Source organism: Ranitomeya imitator, chromosome 7 (assembly GCF_032444005.1).
Source record: "Ranitomeya imitator isolate aRanImi1 chromosome 7, aRanImi1.pri, whole genome shotgun sequence".
NCBI lineage: Eukaryota > Metazoa > Chordata > Amphibia > Anura > Dendrobatidae > Ranitomeya > Ranitomeya imitator.
The window spans coordinates 54,043,107-54,066,452 of NC_091288.1; the positions used below are offsets into that span (position 1 = coordinate 54,043,107).

At 42.6% G+C, this 23,346-nt stretch overlaps 1 protein-coding gene across 2 annotated transcripts in view; it reads left to right on the forward strand.

Moving 5' to 3' along the window:
* Window positions 1-18,309, forward strand: part of ITGA4 (integrin subunit alpha 4) — a 159,144-nt gene extending 140,835 nt beyond the window's left edge. Inside the window, exons 20-28 of one of the 2 annotated variants that reach the window (XM_069733230.1) lie at window positions 2,358-2,434; window positions 2,765-2,854; window positions 9,458-9,545; window positions 9,671-9,778; window positions 9,914-10,033; window positions 12,764-12,883; window positions 13,395-13,490; window positions 14,915-15,034; window positions 18,066-18,309. In XM_069733230.1, the coding sequence (XP_069589331.1) occupies window positions 2,358-2,434; window positions 2,765-2,854; window positions 9,458-9,545; window positions 9,671-9,778; window positions 9,914-10,033; window positions 12,764-12,883; window positions 13,395-13,490; window positions 14,915-15,034; window positions 18,066-18,164 (918 nt within the window). In that variant the 3' untranslated portion in view covers window positions 18,165-18,309. Of the gene's footprint in view, window positions 1-2,357; window positions 2,435-2,764; window positions 2,855-9,457; window positions 9,546-9,670; window positions 9,779-9,913; window positions 10,034-12,763; window positions 12,884-13,394; window positions 13,491-14,599; window positions 14,776-14,914; window positions 15,035-18,065 lie in introns of those variants that run through there. The other variant, XM_069733231.1, reaches the window with a different exon arrangement.
* Window positions 18,310-23,346: the final 5,037 nt, after the last annotated feature.

The window sequence follows — 23,346 nt, forward strand, 5'->3', positions numbered from 1 at the left end:
TTGCTTCCATTTTTTCATCATTTGTATATCATTAACATGTCTATCCATCCTGTGATTTCATAATTCTATAATTTTTCCTTCTTGGTGTGGCAATTTCAATATTGAGGAGTGCATTCTTCAGGTCACCCATTCAACTTTATGGGGCTCCGTTAAACACCACTTTAGTATTAAATTAATGTACCACTGCACAAATTCACTACGTGGCCAATATACAAACATATACAAACACCATGCATCAGCACAGAGTGATTTATGGCTACATAAACTCAACTACTGCAGTAAATGTTAAAAACATAAGTTATATGATTAGCGCTTTTTTTATCAAAGAGTGCAAAAGCCATTCAACCACGTCAAGGTGTACCTAAATATGGATGGACCCTATCACTAATGTCTTACCACTACATGTGCCAAACCAGACTTCATCTGAATGGGGAGTGAAAGAAACCAGGCGTAGCTCAAAATTAAAATCTTGTCAGGGAAGGATGTGTTGATGAGGGACTATCCATATTTAGGTACATCTTTATGGGGTTGGATGACATTTGTGCTTTATTATAAAAAATGCTGTCTTAGTACCTTAAGTTTTTAATGTTCACAGCAATATTGAAGTTCATATATTCATTAATCGCAGTGTGCCGAAGCATCGTGTATGTACAGTATATGTTAGTACACAGAAGCAACCAGTGTGCCATTCGTTTCCAATACATCAATTCATTGTGGATGCAAAATTGGACTTGGTCATGTCAGTAATGCCTAGATGGTGTTTTCGGAACCCCTTTCACTTGCATCAGAATTTCTTTTATGACAAAAATTTAATTTTGTGCCACATAAAATAAAATTAAGTAGTATGCTACTTACTTTATGGAGTCTGCGGAAATCCCTGTATTCAAATTAGTCCTTAGTCCTACATACTTAGGCAGTTAACTGGTTCATGCAGCTTTACATGAACACCCGAGCCTTACACTATGGCTGGTCCGAATAACTATAGCAATTGTTACCATCCACCTCTCGTGTCTCCCCTTTTCCCCATAGTTTGTAAGCTTGCGAGCAGCAGGGCCCTCATTCCTCTTGGTATCTGTTTTGAACTGTGATTTCTGTTATGCTATAATGTCTATTGTCTGTACAAGTCCCCTCTATAATTTGTAAAGCGCTGTGGAATATGTTGGCGCTATATAAATAAAAATTATTATTATTATTATTATTATTATTATTAATCCCTGTTCATCAAACTGCACATCCTTGGCAGACGTCGTAGACTGACACTTCATATTGGATGACCTTGTAAATACAATATGCATTGGGACACCAGGAACCTAAGGCTCCAGCAGTGGACAGAGCCCTCACTGAGCTTTTTCTATTATAATTAATAGATTTTTGCAGTCACTTGATTACGAAAGTGTCTGACACAATGTATGTGCCAAAAACAAGCTTAGGAAAGAGAAGAACCTTGGCAACAAAACTACATTGCAAAGTAAATAATTATATTTAATCTATAAATGAAGGTACAGTTTGAGTTAAAAAATTGAAAAATAGGATACTGTCTCTTTTGGAGGTGTAGCTCATAGTCAAAAGGTTTTTCAGCCTTAGAGTGACTGCAACTTGTAGCCAATGTGACTATAGAGTTGTGAATCCTTACAGCGCACACTGTACACTGTGAGGATTCTCTGGTGTCAGCGCAGGGAGCAGCTGGCTCCTGTCCGCAAATATGTGATATTCATACTTCCAGCCACATTCAGACTAGACATGTGCAGCCTTGCCCAATACATGTTTAGTCGGAATGTAGGAAGCAGTATGCATATCACATACTTGCTGACACATGACTGTCTACTCCTGCTACTGGCACCGGAGAATCCTAACAGTGAGTGTCATGTGTGCGGTGAGGATACATAGTGACTGCAGACTTGTAGCTTAAAAGTGTTTTCTGGTCTTAAGATACAAGTCTACAGTCGCACTATGTGACTGCAGGCTTGTGAATCCTCACATCGCACGCACTGTGCCCTGTGAGGGTTCTCCGGTGCCCAGGCCAGGAGAGAGCGGTCATGTGACTGCTACTAGGCGATTTGCATACTTCCAACTAGACTATATCTGGCCTCACTTGCATTGAGTGAGCCCGTGCCCATCTAGTCGGCATGTATGCAAATCACATACTTGGGGTCAGGTGCACGCCTTTCCCGGCACTGGAGAGACCTCACAGTGTACAGTGCATGCAATGCGAGGATTCACAAGTCTGCAGTCATTACAGGGTGTCTGTAGACTTGAAGCTTAAGACAAGACTGACCCTTTAATAAAAAGTAGATGTATAGGTATATCTTATATCACAGCTTATATCTTCAATTGATTAACATTTTTTTTACCCATAGCAACAATTTTCCTTTTTGTTGGACACAACCTCGCTTAGTTCGGCAGAAGATGTTATCATCAATGTAACTGTGAGCTGGTAAGTGGCATTATATAATGAAAAGAAATAATACTAAAATAATTCTGTTAACCAATATCTGTATTGTATGATTTGCAAAATCTTTCATTGTTGCCACCTCTTTGGCATTGTATGCTACTTCCGTAATGAGGCTAAATGTGAGGATTCTCGATGATTTGAGAGTTAAGCAGTCGGCATCGCTATTCAGAACGCACAAAGACATTGTGCCACTAATGCATCGCTATTTATTACACATCACATTAATGAGAAGTAAAAAAGCTACACATTTTGTACATGGCGCTCATTATTTTAATTACCCAGTATAATGCTTCTTAATTATATTGAATTCAGTCAGAATGAGGTGGATGAAAGCTCTTTATGGAACAATGAAGCCGTTTTCACCATACCAGCAAGATACGAAGTCAATGTCAATGTTGCGGGGTGAGTTACACATTTCTTCTGCTTTTTATTATTGGGTTGTTTTACATTGTACGGCACTAAGCCCTTGATATTGTTCGGTCCACTACAGTGTTTGCGGCATAAGAGAGGCTGTCCCTTTTACAATGTTATTCTACCATAGGGTTACAGAAGTCTAAAATAACGAACTGAGCTGTTACTCACAATGCCCAGGTTCTGCGGTGTCTCTCTGTCGCTGCTTCATTTTTGGTTGATCGTTTGTAGAAGTGACATATCTACAGCGCTCGTCACCACTGCTACCAATCACTGGACTCAGTAGCTCATGCTGCCTAAAAGAGTGGAGCACAGTGATTGACTACAGTGGTTACAAGTGCTGTAAATGTGAAGCCACCGCTGCAGCTGATCAACACGAAAGGTGGAGCAGGGAAAAGGCAGCGCTGGACCTGGTGAGGGTGAGTAACAACTCCATTAGTTATTTTAGATCTCTGCAATGTTATGGTGCAAGAAAATTTTAAAAGAGACAACCCCTTTATTAATCAGTTAAAAAAGGCTAATTGGGTAGAAAGAGGATCGATCATATTGAAATTCAACTTAACCAACCCCCCTTGTCTTATAGATCAGTGTTCTCCAACTTCTCAAGTGCCACCAACAGGTCATATTTTCAGGATTTTCTTAGGGTAGGTGCCCATGGTCAGGAATCGGCAGTGCTTTGAACGCAGCACATGTCCAGGGCAATATCTTTTGGAGAGTGACATCCCTGACATGCGAATGCGACGCCGCTAGGGCTGTGGAGTACTCGGTCCGGGTCGGGCAGTTCTTCAGGGGGTTGTCACAGCAGCAGTGACCCGGTCCGTGGCCCTGGACGTGCAATAAAATGATGAAGCACAGTTTGTAGGGGATTTAAAGGGAACCTGTCACCCCCAAAATGGAAGGTGGCTAAGCCCACCAGCATCAAGGGCTTATCTACAGGATTCTGGAATGCTGTAGGCAAGCCCCTGATGTATCCTGAAAGATGAGAAAAAGAGGTTACATTATACTTACCCAGGGGAGGTCTCGGTACGATGGGCATCGCGGTCCGGGGCCTCCCATCTTTTTACGATGACGTCCTCTTCTTGTATTCATGCTGCCGCTCCGCTGCAGGTGTACTTTGTCTGCCCTGTTAAGGGCCTCTCTGACCTTTCCCGGCGCTTGCGCACTGCAGTACTTTGCTCTGCCCTCAACAGGGCAGACAAAGTATGCCTGCACCGGAGCCGCAGCGTGACTACAAGAAGAGGACGTCATCATAAGAAGATGGGAGGCCCCGGACCGGACCGCGAATCGGACCGGACCGCAGCGGGAACGACCAGTGGTGAGTATAATCTAACCTTTATTTCTCATCTTTTAGGTTACATCCGGGGCTTATCTACAGCCTTCCAGAATGCTGTAGATAAGCCCCTGATGCTGGTGGGCTTAGCTCACCTTCCATTTTGGGGGTGACTGGTTCCCGTTAATGTGACGTCACCTGTTGTGTTCGGAAATGAGTGGCCAACGCTGCTTAAGGAGACCGCTGGGGCCAATGGTGATGCAGCTTGGATAGTTCTGCTCCCCACAGGTGGAGCGGGGCCACAGGGCTACTAGTATAGTTTTGTAAGGGATCGTGGATGTTGGGGTGCAGGACGGAGGGTGCGGGAAATGACTGGAGGACACAAGGACTGTAGTTTTCTTTACCTTTACTAGATGGTTGAAGGTGTAGTCCGGGGCATGGGTAACAGATGAAAATAGGGATCCGGGCAGCTTGGAAGCAATTTAGGATCCACCTAGCCTGTCCTCTTAGGTTCTTGCTGCCTGAAGCTCTGCACAAGTCCCTCTCACTGTCTGTCAATTTGTGTAAAACATTACTGCATGGCAGGCCCTTGAGCCTATTCCAGATGTCACTCCTTGGTGGCGGCTCTGGGCTGTGATATGCTGCTGTGCCGCTGGGTGTTTGATAGGTCAGGATTCCTGCAGTCTCCTGCCCTCCGGATTTAGCTGCCGCAACTTCTGTACCTGTGCAAACATGGACTCCGGTGTCCGGTTGCTAACGCTCAGCTCTGGGTTGAGCTTGGCTACAGCTCCACTCCCCAGGCTCTCCTCGACTTCTCTCTCTCTCAGACTCAGACTAGACTAACAAACTCCGCCTCCAGGCCAGAACTTATAGTGAAGCTCCCCTGAAATCGGGTGTTAGAGCTCCTCCTTCTGGTCTGGAGCTGGAAAAGTGTTGGATGCTAGTGTTACCTGGTAAGGGGACCCTTCCATGCTTCCAGGCATGACATCACCCCCTGTGAGGGAGGCAATGCCACTGTGGCAACTGGACTCTTGGTTTGCCACACCAGTGTAAGGAGACTTTTAGCCCATGCAGTATTCCTCTGCTAAATTAAATATGGAAAGTTCCTCTTCAGTGAAAAAAGAACTTGATCTCTAGTGCAACCTATTGGAAACAGCAATCCTAAAAATCAATGTCCATTGTGTTAGGGCTAGCGGAACACACCAAATAATTAAAGAAAAGGAATAAGGTGCGTACGCAGCCCGGGGTCCACCGTGCAGAGATGGAACCTACTCCTAAGCAATGACGAACTATATGGCGGTACAATGAGGATACACACACAGGTTAGCTTCACCCTGTATGAAAGAAGCGAACCCTGCTTGTCACAGAGCCACAGTATCGCACGTAACAGAAATAATAATAAAGTAGCATGAGAGTGCATGCAGTGCCGCTCTGGTGGACGCCACTAACCAAACAGACTTGGGTTAGGAAAGAGCGGAGATATCGCATGGCGCCGCACTGCAGGTCACAGTCGGGCGCTAGATTACAATCATCCTCCTTACGCGAGCATTCAAACACAAGGGAGGGGATGTTTAAAGAGCAACTTTCACTCACAACACACACACGTAAACAAGAGTATACAAGTGCATGGCCGTGCGGCCATGCAAACCTTTTATAGCTGCAGGAAGTTCAGGACCTTCCTAGAGGTCCAATGAGAACTGCTACAGTAACTGAGCAACTTTAGGACCTTCCTAGAGGACTAATAGGAGCTGCTGCAGTACCTGAGCATGTGACCCCAGACCTCCACTGAGAGGTCTTCCTTTGGGCATGCTCAGAAGGGAAAAAGCAGGACTTAGTCCTAGAAACATCTGCTCGCCGCTGATCAGTAAGGCTACAATGGCAGAGCCTGGAAAGGTAGCAGTAACCCTTGGCACAGAATCAGACTGAGTGAGACGCTGGGACCGACGTCTCCACTGAGCAGGCTCCACTGCGGCTGCTGCAGAATGAGAGACCGCAGCGGAGATGGTTCAAGATTCCCCCTCTGCAGCGACAGGAACTCAACTCCTAACACATTGTCTATCCGTTAACAAGCCTTGCCACATGATTTAAGATAAAAACTAAACCCAAATCTCAGTTTGCAAACATGTATCTCAGGGTGTTGCCCCTCCTCATTACAAAACAAGATATAGGATTTGGCTGTCTGAGATGCCTGACTGGTGTCTAAGGTGGGGGGTAAAATCTCTCCTTGTAGAGAGTGACAAGCCTACATTGCCAATGTAAGGAGACTTATTGGCCATACAATGCTCCTCTGGGAAAATAAAAATACAAACTGCCTCCTTAAAGAGAAAGAGAACTTGAACTCTAGTGCCTTCTATTGGAAGTGGCAATTTTAAAAGTCAGTATCAACCATTTAACAAGCTTAGATATAACCATGCAATGACACTACCAGGTACTCCCCCTCCAGAGACATATCCTAAAAGTTTCTTCAAAATATTTAATTAATTTTAGAGGAGGTATTTTTTGGTATTTTTTCAGATTAATCTTATCTTTAGTTTAAAAAAATGATTCAAAGAATCATAGAATGTTAGAGTTGGAAGGGACCTCCTGGGTCATCTGGTCGAACCCCCTGCTCAAAGCAGAATTCACTAAATCATCAAAGACTGATGTCTGTCCAGCATCTGCTTGAAGACTTCCATTGAAGGAGAACTCACCACCTCTTGTGGCAGCCTGTTCCACTCATTGATCACCCTAAGTCTGTGTGCACACGTTGCGTTTTTTTTGCGTTTTTCGCTATAAAAACGCGATAACGCATACATATGCACCCCATCAATTATAATGCATTCTGCAATTTTTGTGCACATGATGCATTTTTTTCCGTAAAAAAATAATCACGGTAAAAAACGCATCATGTTCATTAATTTTGCGGATTTTTCGCATTTGTCCTGCTATTTAATGCATCGGGAAGCTCCGTAAAAAACGCACAAAAAACGCATCAAAAACACACAAAAAACGCATCTTAGGCTGGTTTCACATTTGCATTTAAAAATGCAGCATTTTAAACGCAAACGCATTTGGTGAAAAAACGCGTTTAAACACGTTTAAACGCTGCATTTTTTATGCGCATGCGTTTTTGCATGTTTTAACGCAAAAGCGGCGTTTTGACGCGTTTACATGCGTTTTTTCCTGCGTTTGCGTTTTTGAAACGCCTGATGAGAAGTGTGTGACAGCTGCCCATCATCAAAATCAACTAGAAAACCCACTATAAACAGAAATACCTAGGGTTAGGGTTAGGATCCCTAGTAACCCTAGGGATCTTAACCCTAACCCTGAAACACAAACTCTAACCCTAACCCTAAAACAAAAACTCTAACCCTAACCCAAACTCTAACCCTAATCCTAACTCAAACTCTAACACAAACTCTAACCCTAACCCTAACACAAACTCTAACCCTAACCCTAAAACACAAACTCTAACCCTAACCCTAACCCAAACTCTAACCCTAACCCTAACCCAAACTCTAACACAAACTCTAACACAAACTCTAACCCTAACCCTAACACAAACTCTAACCCTAACACAAACTCTAACCCTAACCCCAACCCTAGCCCTAACCCTAACCCTAGGGATCCTAACCCTAACCCAAACCCTAACCTTAACCGTAACCCTAACACAAACTCTAACACAAACTCTAACACAAACTCTAACCCTAACCCTAGGGACCCTAACCCTAGGGACCCTAACCCTAGGGACCCTAACCCTAACCCTAGGGACCCTAACCCTAACCCTAGGGATCCTAACCCTAACCCTAGGGATCCTAACCCTAACCGTTAGGGTTAGGATACCTTAGGGTTAGGGTTAGGGTTAGGGTTGGGGGGTGGCTTTTCAGTGCGTATTCTTGTGTTTTTCTATAAAAACGCATGCAAACGCATGTGCTTAAAAACGCATGCGTTTACATAGACATCAATAGGTTATTTTTGCGGCAAAAAACCGCCGCTAAAATTACTACATGTTGCATTTCTGCAACACAACGCATGTAGAGAAAAAACGCATGCGTTGTCAAAACGCGTCAAAACGCATGCAAAAAAACACATGCGTTTTTAATGTTAAGTATAGGGGAAAAAACGCAAAAAAAAACGCAAATGTGAAACCAGCCTAAAATGCGAGAAAAACACGAAAAAAACGCATGTGGATTTCTTGCAGAAAATGTCCGGTTTTCTTCAGGAATTTTCTGCAAGAAATCCTGATGTGTGCACATACCCTGACTGTCAAAAAGTTTTTTCTAATATCTAATCTGTGTCTCCTCCCATTCAGTTTCATTCCATTGCTTCTAGTCTTTCCTTGTGCAAATAAGAATAAAGATGATCCTTCTACAATGTGACAGCCCTTGAGATATTTGTACACAGCTATTAAGTCTCCTCTCAGTCTTCTTCTTTGCAAGCTAAACAATCCCAAATCCTGTAAACTTTCATCATAGGACATGGTTTGCAGACCAGTCACCATTCTGGTTGCTTTTCTCTGACTTGCTCCAGATTGATCATGTCTTTTTAAAAATGTGGTGCCCAAAACTGGACACAGTATTCCAGATGAGGTCTGACCAAAGAGGAGTAGAGGGCAATAATGACTTTGCGTGATCTAGACTGTATGCTTCTGTTAATACATCCCAGAATTGTATTTGCCCTATTTGCTGCTGCATCACACTGTTGACTCATGTTCAGTCTGTGATCTATAAGTATACCCAAGTCTTTTTCATATGTGCTGTTGCTTAGCCCTATTCCTCCCATTCTGTATATGCTTTTTTCATTTTTATTGCCCAGATGTAGTACTTTGCATGTTTCCCTGTTAAAAATCATTATGTTAGTTGCTGCCCACTGCTCCAGTTTATTGGTATCTTTTTGAATACTCTCTCTTTCTTCTCTAGTATTAGCTATCCATCCTAGCTTTGTGTAATCAGCAAATTTAATCAGTTTGCCCTCAATTCCTTCATCTAAATCATTGATAAAGATGTTGAACAGTACAGGGCCAAGACAGAGCCCTGTGGTACCCCATTTGAGACATTCTTCCAACTGGATATGCATTAATTTACGACCACTCTTTGGGTCCGATCACTAAGCCAGTTATGAATCCACCTATCAGTTGCCTTCTCCATTCCATACATAGTCATTTTTGCAATAAGGATTGTGTGAGATACTTTGTCAAATGCTTTGCTGGTCAAGATATACTATATCTACAGTATTTCCCTGATCCACCCAGTCAGTGATTCTGTCATAGAAGGAAATTAAATTAAGTTAGATTCATTTAGTTATAATTTTAAACATAAGTAACTGTCTTGTTTTCTTGCCCTTAGTTATGTATCTCCAATATCATTAGTCTATGGACCTCCTGAAGACGAGAGGAACCTTTGTGTCCAGGAGACGGTAGAATATACCTTCAATGTAAGGATTTCACATCAAGTGTTGGAGATAGAAATGAATGAATATTTTATTATATTTTTGCCTTTTCAGGTGACTGAATGTAGTATCCTGCAGTTAATTGTTTTGTTTTTTAATTTTTTATCAAGGTGATCAATGCTGGACCAAGTCTTGTATCTAACACTACATTTCAAATCATGATACCCAATATATTTGCGCCAAGGGACTTCAAACTGTTTCATATTTTGGATGTCAAGGTAAATATCTAAACTATTCACTAGTTTTATATTCTTCTACTGACCTTGCTGTAATAGCTGCAAAATCAAAGCCTGGATTGTAGCGTTCATGTACCTTCATTTAATCCAGCTGTCTGCTATTTCTTTCTTTTTCAGACAAATTTAGGAAAATGCCATTACACATCAGACACAGATGTTTGTGACTCACCAGCAAGCACGAAAACATTATTTGGGGATTTAGTGACCTTCTTCTCAAGGTCCGGAACTAGAAAATTGGTAAGTACAGAGATGGTATTCAGCATACACTGTACTTGTCAGTATCATTTATGTCTATGGAGATTATGAATGGTCCATGGTAATGGAGCAACACTGTAGACATGTAAGGAGGCAAACACGGGGTCCGTATAGAGAACCTACAAAAGGTTTGTTTTCTTTTAAAGGAAATGTCTCATATTCTAAAATTATCTAATGTTTAGACTAGATGGTCTTCGATGCACCAAATTTATCAGAGTGGTGCATTTTTTTATTGTGATAAATTTAGTACACCTCTAGCCAGTTTCGGCATCTATTAGTTGGCTCATATTGTGCCAAATTTTGGTGACATTTTGGTGCACATTGTAGCATCTTAAACCACGTCGTCTAGACAAGAGAATGGCAAAAAGCGTCTAAAACAATAAATGTTGTGAAGAAATGTACTACTGTGTTTCCGTGCAAATTAAAACAGAATTTTGGAAAATGTTGCTTAGTGAACTTCTCCGAATATAGGCCGGACTTCATGGGAGTATCAAGATGGCAGACATAAAAGCAGATGGGAGAAGGTGATTGGCAGTGGCATCTAAATGATTTCTTCATTTTTTTGTGGAGAAGACCATATTAAACACACACTTCCTTTACTAAATTGTTTTTCTAGACCGCACAGCAGAGTGTGTGTGCTTTATGTCAACTGATGGAGAAATATATTATTATAGTTCTTCAGTAAGTGATATTGTATACTACCATCCGACAGGGGTCTAAGGAGTAACACTTCTCCTTGTGGAAAGTAACATACTTGACATGTCAGTGTAAGGAGACTTATAGGCCATGCAATAATCCTCTAGGAAATTTTTTTTGCAAATTGCCTCTGCAGAGAGGCAGGAGACTTGAATCCAGTGCCAACTATTGAAAGTAGCAATCCTGAAAATCAATATAAACATTTTATCGAGCCTTGCCACGTGACTTAAGATAAAAGCCAAACCAGTATCTCAATTTGCAGACACATGTTTCGGGATGTTGCCTTTCCTCAGTCCAAATTGCTTTCCACTACGGAGGGGCAACACCCCAAAACACATCTACAAATTGAAATTCTGGCTTGGCTTTTATCTTAAGTCAGGAGTGCACAACATTTTTTGTGCCAAGGATCATATTGTCATACTGAAACAATCCCAAAGGCTGCAAAAAATGTAAAAGGGTAATAACATGAATACATCACCAGAACCAAGTTATGAGCATTTGAGGATGATTTGGACAGTTTCTGCTAAAAGAAAAAAAATCAGTGTGAACACATGCTAAATTAAACTTTTATGATAAGCTCAAATCTCTACATTTTGAGGATTTGTAGGTTTTAACATATCCATGAAGTATGTTATGGATTGCTACATGTGTACAAGATCAGTACCACTGGCAGCACATGAGTGCCCCATCAGAACCACCATCAGCATGAGTGCTCCATCAGAACCACCATCAGCACATGAGTGCCCCATCAGAAGCACCATCAGCACATGAGTGCCCCATCAGAAGCACCATCAGCACATGAGTGCCCCATCAGAAGCACCATCAGCACATGAGTGCCCCATCAAAACCACCATCAGCACATGAGTGCCCCATCAGAACCACCATCAGCACATGAGTGCCCCATCAGAACCACCATCAGTACATGAGTGCTCCCTCAGAACCACCATCAGTACATGAGTGCCCCATCAGAACCACCATCAGCACATGAGTGCCCCATCAGAAGCACCATCAGCACATGAGTGCCCCATCAGAAGCACCATCAGCACATGAGTGCCCCATCAAAACCACCATCAGCACATGAGTGCCCCATCAGAACCACCATCAGCACATGAGTGCCCCATCAGAACCACCATCAGTACATGAATGGAGTTCCAATAACACCATGTATACAGCACTAAGCTTAGTACAGCGAACAATTGCAATGTCAGGTCAACCCAATATACAATTGTGTCATATGAACCTTCAGCTCCCTACAGGCCCTTAACAATGGTAAGGAGCTGCTGTGAGTTTCTGTTACCAGTAATCATCAGACTGTGGACCATACAGGAACCACAGTACTGATGAGACATAGTCAGTATCACAAAGATTTACATCCGGGAACCTTATAGGTGACATCTGTTCTGATTGAAGTCGTTCTCCTTCTTTTCTTATGCCATGATGAGATTTCATGAACAAAGCTCGTCTTTGCAGACTTCCCTCTTCTCTGTCTTCAGCAGCACATCCTGACATGGTGCACTTAAATATAAAAGTATAATTATACTGCCCCATAAATCTAAACATCTCCTATGCTGCGTCCCTGAATAAATGATTGCCCCTAATTGTGCTTCCTGCACAAAATATCCCCCCCATACTGTCCCTCTCTATTATATCCCCCACGCTGCCCCTCTCTATAATATCCCCCACGCTGCCCCTTTCCATAATATCTCCCCCACAATGCCTCTCTGCATATTGTCCCCAGTGCCCCTCGCTATGCTCCAATCCGCCAATTGCCCTATAATGTCCTCCATTACCTTACAATGTATGCAATTGCCTCATAATCTACCCCATAATGTCCTCCATTGCCCCTTTATGTGCCCTAACAGTAATCCCAACCCTTCCCTCCTCCCAGCCCACTCACCTAAAATGAGAGCACTTTTCTTTTTTGCATGGAGACCCAGGAACACCCGGTTACAGCTCTGGGCACACAGGTGGTATCATGTGGGTATTCTTTCATCACATTTCTTGTCCATTTCCCAGTACTGCTTTGAAGATGATGAAACCTGTCTACACGTCGACTGCACATTTGGAGATATGGAAAGTGATAGCGAAGCAACTGTGGAAGTGAAGCTTGAAACAAACCACGCGCTTCTCGAGCTTGTGAGTAAAGGTTATAGGGGTTAAGAACTTAAATGTCCTCATATATTTGTTTTAGAAGTAATAAATCCAATTCATGTGGCTTGTTTGTGATCCTATATTTTATACTATGTCATTAAAAATCCCCTCCTTATTATTTATGGTTATTTCTAACAATGCATGTTAACATGTTAAACCGCGGATGAATAATCCAGTGGCCAGAAAAAAAATCCTGAATTGACATTATTACTTTTTTCCTGTAATAATTGCTACAGCCAGGAGGTGTCACTGCTGTGTATCCTGCGGTTTCCAGATGCATTACTAATCTGTCAGCGAGAACAGTGACCTCTGAAGGCTGCAGGCAGTACTGCACTAGATATAATATTTCAGGGTTTTTTTATGAAGTTTTGTGATATTAGTCATTATTACATTTGTTCTTCTAAATGTTTCATTACAGAAAACTGGCAGCATGGCTCTGTTTACTTAAATAAAATTGAATGTCTTTATTTTTGTCTTCTGTGCTTTTTATTCTTAGGAAGATGTGTCATCACTACAATTCATAACGACAGCGAAAGTGAGATCTGCAGAAAGTCCCAAAATAATCTATCTCAGCCAGAAACAATTTACACATGTAAGATATATGAAGGCTTATATATGTGGATACATTGCGGGGTGGGGGATAGGGGGATTTACTGTGCAAAACTAAAGTAACTAAATGTATCACAAGGTGCGCCAAATGTCTTATGAGTTTTAGATCTTAGGCTGGGATCACACATGCGTGAAATATGCCCTGCACCCGACACTCAAGAGCGGAGCGTGCGGCTCCTTGTATTGCTATGCGACCGCACACTCCGCTCCGGAGTGCAGGCGGCAGGTCCGGGGATTACCATGCGAGACTCGGACGTATTTCTCGCATGTGTGATCCCGGCCTCACTATTTCTGCTTGGAAAGTTCCATAAAAGTGTCTATGTTAAGTAGAGTGGCTATGGTGTGTGTGTACCACCTAAAGCAGCGTTCCCCAAGTCCGGTCCTCAAGAGCCACCAACAGGTCACGTTTTCAGGATTTCCTTAGTATTGCACAGGTGATGGAATTATTGCCTGTCCAGGTGATGCAATTATCACCTGGGCCATACTAAGGAAATCCTGAAAACATGACCTGTTGGTGGCTCTTGAGGACCGGACTTGGGGAACACTGCCCTGAAGCATCATTCCAGTGGGTTTTTAATTTCAGTGCAGGAATGGTGCCACTAATTTAAGGTCCCTGCTACCATTAATATACTTACCAGCTGCCATCTTCAGCTGTTCCCGGCGTCGCTCACATCCCATGGCGCTATCTTGTGACCGCAACTTCTAATTGACCGGAAGTCAGGGGTAACGGTCACAAGCTCTCAGTGTAAGTCTATGAGAGCCTCGATCTTGCTTCGTTCTGGCCTCATAGACTTACATTGAGTTGTGACTGTAGGCTCACCCATCAAACACTGGAGAGATCCGGCAGCTGGAGACTGACGGGAGGGGGACCGATAATAGCAAACGACGGCGGCTGGTAAGTATAATAATGGGGGCAGGGATCTTTTATCACAAATTGCTGGAATGGTGCTTTAAGCCACAGCTAGAGACCCCTAAATAAGAAATATAAAAGGATTGGGTATGTTGTAATCCAACATGCATCACCAATGTGCTATGACATTTGTTTATTTTACTCACTTTTATGGCGGTATCATATTCTGCAACGCTTCACAGACATTATCATCACTGTCCCCATTGGAGCTCACAATCTAGATTCCCTATCGGTATGTCTTTGGAATGTGGGAGGAAAACGGAGAACCTGGAGGAAACCCACGCAAACACGGGGAGAACATACCAACTCCTTGCAGATGTTTTCCTTGGCGGGATTTGAACCCAGGACGCCAGTGTTACAATGCTACCCACTGAGCCACCGTGCTGCTCACTTTCTTGAGCGCCCATTCACAACCAATAATCCGAAGTGAAAAGCAAGACGCTAAACTCCTAAGTTGTAGCTGTTTCTTCATTGTGCGACTTTTCTTTTTTCTGCAGGTTCTTCTAGAAGCAGTTCACAATCAAACCCCAAGAAGTCACGTCATATATACAATTATTGGTATAAGTGTATTTCTAGGACTTCTCTTATTTGCACTCATGACGTTTATTTTATGGAAGGTAAGATTCTGCCTTTATCATTAACATTATATATTTTTTTTTTTAGAAATGACTACTTGAAGTCGCTCGATCAACAGATCACACGCTTCTATTAAGCCATGTGCAGCATTAACACTTTCAAGACCTCACAATGTTTTAGTTTTGCAGTTTCGTTTTTTTTCTACATGTTCCAAAAAAACGTCATTTTTTTTTTAACCAACCCATGTAAGGACTTTTTTGCAAGACGAATTGTAGTCTTGAATGCACTATATAATATGCTTAAGTTAGTTGCATCTAATTGGTTAAAAAGCAGATAAACCTGTGACAAAATGTGCAGGTTGTTAAAGGGATACATTTTGGTATTGGTAGACAAAGGTTGAACTTCATGGACCTAGGTCTTTTTTCAACCTACGTAACTATGTAAATCGATCTGTTAGACCTGATAAGGATGGTGCACTTACTGTGAAAATCCATTTCGCAATGTCTTTCCTACCTGGTATTAAAATGAGCATTTTTATATCAGGATTACACAGTGATTCTTAGTTGGGTTATCAAAAACAGTTCACCAGCCTCATCAGGTCTAAACGATCACTGTAAAATTGTATACAGTTTATATTGTGAAATCTGGTGATAGATCTGCTCATGGTTAAAGTGAAAGGATTGCTGGAAGCAGCAGTACTGTACTTAGTTTTTTATATTTTTTATAATCTTTTTTCCAGGACTTGAAACATTGATTCTTTCTGCTTAAGACACGTGCCCATGATATATTTTTCAGGCACATTCCACCTAGATTCCACCTGAAGAAGCACCACAAAACTACCACAAAAAATAAACAGTGCACAGCAATGAAAAAAATGTAATTTCTCTGCATATTTTCAGTTTTTTGTCGCTTCAAGGTTTGAAAGCCGTGAAGCCGATAAAAGACGTAGAACGCTCTTCTTCAGGCACCTTCCTAGATATGGTTTAAATAATGGAAAAAAGACATGGGCGGCAGATCCCCTCCAAAAAGAATATGTAAAGACTGCCAGTGAAGCTGCTTCAGAAAAAAAATGTTGACTTTTTTCCTGCAGCTGCTTTGCCTTGGAAAGTCTTGGTGGATGCATCAGGGTATGTGTACACTGAGGTTTTTTTCAGCAGTCTTTCAAGCAAAAACTGAGTGGAAACTCTCCCCATATTCACTTCAAAGACCTCTTAAAAACTTTTGATAATTTTTTTTCAGAGGAAACTAAGCAGAACCTACAAGTTTTTGAGGAATTTTGCATTTTTTCAAAGAATTTGAAGAGTTTCCTGTCAATTTACTCTCCGTTTGCTCTCCTCCAACAACTCCTCTAAAAACTCTATGTGCACATAGTCATTTTCTACTCATCAAATAGCCCTAGGCTATGTGCAAATGGGTTTTTGTAGATGCCGGCACAGCTGCCAATATTTCCCAGGTGAAGCCTTTTCAGAAAATGCTGAGTTTTTTTAACTAAATCTTGCAGCAGAAACTGAGTGGAAACTATCCAAATTTTTCTCCGGATCTCAAAAATTTTAAAAATTGGATTTCCTGCTCAGTTTCTGCTTTGAAAGCTCGGTAAATAGACATAGCCAAACACAGAACATGTGCATAACAATGTTGCTTTGACATTGCTGTGCATTATGTACATTTTGTGGTGCTCTTTTTGGGTGGATTTCAGACAGAATCCACCTAAAAAAAAAGACTTCTTGTGCACATAGCCTTAACAATAAGCACAGATTCACATTGATAAGCACAGGAAATAATTCTGGTACCAGAGAAAACGGTACTGGAGTTATCCGTGTCCGTGTGTCCGTGTGCTCACGTGGCACATCAGTGTGCAGAGAAATACTCACCCAGCTCCTGCGATGCCTCCTCTCAGTGCCGACAGCTTGTCCTGTGTGAGCGGTCACATGGTACCGCTCATTACAGTAATGAATATGCGGCTCCACCCCTATTGGAAGGTGGAGCCGCATATTCATCACTGTAATGAGCAGTACCACATGACCGCTCACACTGGACGAGCTGTTGGCGCTGAAAGGCATCGCGGGAGCTGGGTGAGTATTTCTCTGCAAGCGGGCGGGCACAAGGGGGGTGGGAGGCGGGCGGTGACCCCAAACTTTATTTTTAACAAAAAAAAAAATTTCTTCTCTTCTGTCCTGCGAGTGCTGCAGGGGACAAGAGATGAATGCCGCATTCAGCACCACACGCTGGGGACAGCGCTTACTCTAGCGCTGTCTCTCCTGCACGGTCCGTGTGGTCCTCAGGCGGCACACAGACAGCATCCGTGTGCGGTACGTGTTTACACGGACCCATTGACTTTAATGGGACCGTGTGATCCGTGCGCTCCCACGAACACTGACATGTCTCCGTGTTTTGCAAATGGACACACAGTCCGTGAAAACACGCTGACATATGCAGAGACACATTTATTTTAATGTGTCTACGTGAGTCAGTGTCTCACGTGTGAAACCGGCCTTATACATATAGAATTATTTGGTCAAATACAACCCTTTTGAAAATGTCTTGGCTGGTCAGCTGATTTCACATGTGTAGCGCCCGACACACCTGGTAAATGTGGTGTTGCATTGTTATATGGTAGGCATTCAGATGTTCAGATCAATGGCCATCCTTGTAATTCAAGGGTGATTTGAATCCATCTGAACCTTATAGCTTTCAGTTGTGGCTCGTAGATGGGGTCTTGAGGGGGAACGCCTTTTCTATTATGTTTGTAATAGATAAATTATTAGAGAAGAAGGCTGACCAAACAAGTAATAATTTTTTGACAATTCCTTTAAATATTTTATTTGGGCAAAATGAAAACTAGTTACTAATAAGACTAAGTAAATCTTGATTTTCCTGACTGTCGTTCAAATGGATTTTAGCACCTTCTCTTCCCTTACGATTTCTTGGTGACACATGTACATAGCTGTGTTCACATGTACGGCACTTGATAATTGAAATATCAAATCTATTAATCATGTCATCCATCATGATAAAGTTTCCAGAATTTTGCTGATTTCTGTTGACAACCAAACTTTCTTTATTGTTTTGTAGATGGGATTCTTCAAGAGAAAATACAAATCACTGGATTCAGACTCGAGTAGAAAAGAAAGTTGGAGCTTCCTTAATGAAGAGGAAAAAGATGAAAAATAAACATATATTTCTAGACTTATAGATATTTTAAAAACTTCATAAATTATGGGAAAAACCACAAGGAAAAGAAATGAAGTTATTTTTCTGTACAGAAGAGAACTGATTATTTTCAGGTATTTATCTAGATCTTATCGAGAACTCGTGATGCCTTCAAAGGATGTTTATTTCATGAATGGACATGTTCTTCATATGGACATGTTCAATTAAGGATCTCAGGAAAGTGACAATTTTATATTCATAGAAGATATGCAATTAAACCCAAAGTCGGAGGTCAATGACAACCACCGGTTACAAGAAACTACGTATTACCGAAGAAAGTGATCTCTGGTGGAAGATCTGAGGTCATAGATGTTTCCCAAACATATTATCTTTCACTTCAGAAGAAGCAATTTGGATGAACAACACTACGGTTTATAGGATCAACTTGAAGTGTATATGTATTAGTTGGCGATGGCCATCAGAATATAGACGGAAATTTAGAAAGGACCTACTGAGTGATGAAGAGTCTTTGGTAGGTCCTCCATTCACGTGGACAGAGGATTTTTAGTTCAGTTTCTACCTTCTTCTTTGCTTCTTCAACAATAGTGCAGAACCTCTCCAGAAAATGAAGTTCTATCCAAAATGTGGTAGGAATGTATTTCTTATATGATTTAGAGGGCTAAACAGTGATTTGGCCTACCATTGCTGTATGAACAGTTAAATGCAAGCTGGTAACCCAACAGGAAGCCCAACATCGAGGACTTGACTGAAGTAAGATTTATAAGGGCTAGTATCTGACACTGATTGTTCAGCTTTATCCAGTCTGGTACTTTAAAAAAAACAGTATCATGCCAGCCCAATTCAGTTCACTGTATCTACTTTACAAAACAAAACCAACGTATGGACTGTTGTGATGTGTTTCATACTCCAGTATGGTCCCTTTAATAAATGGCAACAGTAAACCAGATATACCGCTAATAGCACATATGTAATGATAGAATTTCCATTTTGTTGTAATTCATAACGTAAAATGAGAGCCAAAGATTTCTGAAGCGTATATGTGTATTTGATCAGATTCGGACTGGCCCGCAGGGGAGCAGGTGAATCCCCCGGTGGGCCCCTGTTGCAGGAATTGGTCCCTCATCACCTTATATGAGCTATAGTTTTCACAATATACTTGATTCAAAATATGACATATTATATAGACAAGGGCAGCATCTCATCATTCCATTAAAAAAACTACCAAGTGTATTGTTATATAGAAGCAAAGGTAAATTTCTGAAACAGGGTAATGTAATAATTGCATGTAACTGCGCAGTGGGCAGCCAGAGTCAGTGTTATTGGTGGGCCCTTGTCCGACACTGTATTTGATTCCACCTGACCATCTGATGTAGTGACACGTTCCTGCATGCTGAGCTGCTGTATCGCTTATCATGCAAGAACAGCTTGTCTGAGTTAGGAAAACCCTTTCAAATACTAATTTGGAAATTCATATTTAAAGCGGAGGCTTTAAGTTCTTAAATGGTTAAAATTGTAAAGTGTTTGTAAAAACGCGTAACTTTGCAAATTTACCTCTTCTTAAAAATCCTCTCTATTCTTGAGAATGGATCGAATTTTAATTCTATGTATAGATAGATTACTGGTCACCTCAGAGTAGCCGGTTATATAGGTAACTAGATGGTGGCCCGATTCTAACGCATCGGGTATTCTAGAATATGCATGTCCACGTAGTATATTGCCCAGCCACATAGTATATTGCCCAGCCACGTAGTATATTGCCCAGCCACGTAGTATATTGCCCAGCCACGTAGTATATTGCCCAGCCACGTAGTATATTGCCCAGTCACGTAGTATATTGCCCAGCAACGTAGTATATTGCCCATCAACGTAGTATATTGTCCAGCCACATAGTATAGTATACAGCACAGAGCCACATAGTATATTGCCCAGTCACGTAGTATACAGCACAGACACGTAGTATATTGGACAGTCACGTAGTATACAGCACAGACACGTAGTATACTGCCCAGTCACGTAGTATTTTGGCCAGTCACATAGCATATTGCCCAGCTACGTAGTATATTGCCCAGCCACGTATGTAACAGGTTAAAAAATAAAAAATAAACATACTCTCCATCCGAAGGGCCCGTTGTAGTTCCGGCGCTTGTGTGCGGTGCACACGGCAGCTTCCGGTCCCAGAATTGGTATGAGCGCAGGACCTGTGATGATGTCGCGGTCACATCACCGTGACGTCATGGAAGGTCCCTCTCCCATAGCATCTTTGGAAGCGGAACCTGCCTCTTGCAGTGCCGAAGACAGGACGTGACGGCGGAGGGTGAGTATAACGTTTTATTTTTTTATTATTATTTTTAACATTAGTTCGTTTTACTATTGATGCTGCATACGCAGCATCAATAGTAAAAAGTTGGTCACACAGGGTTAATTGTTATGTAGGCAATCCAGTGACACAGTGTGCCAGCAATCAGAGCACATACAGTGATCTGACAATAACCCAAAAACAATAGAACGAGCTCTGAGACGTGGAATCTCTGTAGACCGCAATACCTGAACCTATCCTAAGCACAACTAAAGGCAGCTGTGGATTGTGCCTGACACTACCTATGCAACTCGGCACAGCCTGAGGAGCTGACTAGCCTGAAGATAGAAAAACAAGCCTGACTTGCCTCAGAGAAATACCCCAAAGGAAAAGGCAGCCCCCCACATATAATGACTGTTAGCAAGAAGAAAAGACAAACGTAGGGATGAAATAGATTCAGCAAAGTGAGGCCCGATATTCTAGATAGAGCGAGGATAGCAAAGAGAACTTTGCAGTCTACAAAAAACCCTAAAGCAAAAAACCACGCAAAGGGGGCAAAAAGACCCACCGTGCCGAACTAACGGCACGGCGGTACACCCTTTGCGTCTCAGAGCTTCCAGCAAAACGAATAGACAAGCTGGACAGAAAAAGTAGCAACAAAAGCAAAAAAGCACTTATCTAAGCAGAGCAGCAGGCCACAGGAAAGATCCAGAAGCTCAGATCCAACACTGGAACATTGACAAGGAGCAAGGAAGACAGAATCAGGCGGAGTTAAATAACAAAGCAGCCAACGAGCTCACCAGAACACCTGAGGGAGGAAGCTCAGAAGCTGCAGTACCACTTGTGACCACAGGAGTGAATTCAGCCACAGAATTCACAACAGTACCCCCCCTTGAGGAGGGGTCACCAAACCCTCACCAGAGCCCCCAGGCCGACCAGGATGAGCCACATGAAAGGCACGAACAAGATCTGGAGCATGGACATCAGAGGCAAAAACCCAGGAATTATCTTCCTGAGCATAACCCTTCCATTTAACCAGATACTGGAGTTTCCGTCTAGAAACACGAGAATCCAAAATTTTCTCCACAATATACTCCAATTCCCCCTCCACCAAAACCGGGGCAGGAGGCTCAACAGATGGAACCATAGGTGCCACGTATCTCCGCAACAACAACCTATGGAATACATTATGTATGGAAAAGGAGTCTGGGAGGGTCAGACGAAAAGACACAGGATTGAGAATCTCAGAAATCCTATACGGACCAATAAAACGAGGTTTAAATTTAGGAGAAGAAACCTTCATAGGAATATGACGAGAAGATAACCAAACCAGATCCCCAACACGAAGTCGGGGACCCACACGGCGTCTGCGATTAGCGAAAAGTTGAGCCTTCTCCTGGGACAAGGTCAAATTGTCCACTACCTGAGTCCAGATCTGCTGCAATCTGTCCACCACAGAATCCACACCAGGACAGTCCGAAGACTCAACCTGTCCTGAAGAGAAACGAGGATGGAACCCAGAATTGCAGAAAAATGGAGAGACCAAGGTAGCCGAGCTGGCCCAATTATTAAGGGCGAACTCAGCCAACGGCAAAAAGGACACCCAATCATCCTGGTCTGCAGAAACAAAACATCTCAGATATTTTTCCAAGGTCTGATTGGTTCGTTCGGTCTGGCCATTAGTCTGAGGATGGAAAGCCGAGGAAAAAGATAGGTCAATGCCCATCCTACCACAAAAGGCTCGCCAAAACCTTGAAACAAACTGGGAACCTCTGTCAGAAACAATATTCTCAGGAATGCCATGCAAACGAACCCCATGCTGGAAGAACAAAGGCACCAAATCAGAGGAGGAAGGCAATTTAACCAAGGGCACCAGATGGACCATTTTAGAAAAGCGATCACAGACCACCCAAATGACTGACATCTTTTGAGAAACGGGAAGGTCAGAAATGAAATCCATCGAAATATGTGTCCAAGGCCTCTTTGGGACCGGCAAGGGCAAAAGCAACCCACTGGCACGTGAACAGCAGGGCTTAGCCCTAGCACAAATCCCACAGGACTGCACAAAAGTACGTACATCCCGTGACAGAGATGGCCACCAGAAGGATCTAGCCACTAACTCTCTGGTACCAAAGATTCCAGGATGACCAGCCAACACCGAACAATGAAGTTCAGAGATAACTTTACTAGTCCACCTATCAGGGACGAACAGTTTCTCCGCCGGACAACGATCAGGCTTATTCGCCTGAAATTTTTGCAACACTCGCCGCAAATCAGGGGAGATGGCAGACACAATGACTCATTCCTTGAGGATACTCGCCGGCTCAGATGAACCCGGAGAGTCGGGCACAAAACTCCTAGACAGAGCATCCGCCTTCACATTTTTAGAGCCCGGAAGGTACGAAATCACAAAATCGAAGCGGGCAAAAAATAACGACCAACGGGCCTGTCTAGGATTCAAGCGCTTGGCAGACTCGAGATAAGTAAGGTTCTTATGATCAGTCAATACCACCACGCGATGCTTAGCTCCTTCAAGCCAATGACGCCATTCCTCGAATGCCCACTTCATGGCCAGCAACTCTCGGTTGCCCACATCATAATTACGCTCAGCAGCCGAAAACTTCCTGGAAAAGAAAGCACATGGTTTCAACACTGAGCAACCAGAACCTCTCTGTGACAAAACCGCCCCTGCTCCAATCTCAGAAGCATCAACCTCGACCTGGAACGGAAGAGAAACATCTGGTTGACACAACACAGGGGCAGAACAAAAACGATGCTTCAACTCCTGAAAAGCTTCCACAGCAGCAGAAGACCAATTAACCAAATCAGCACCCTTCTTGGTCAAATCGGTCAATGGTTTGGCAATGCTAGAAAAATTACAGATGA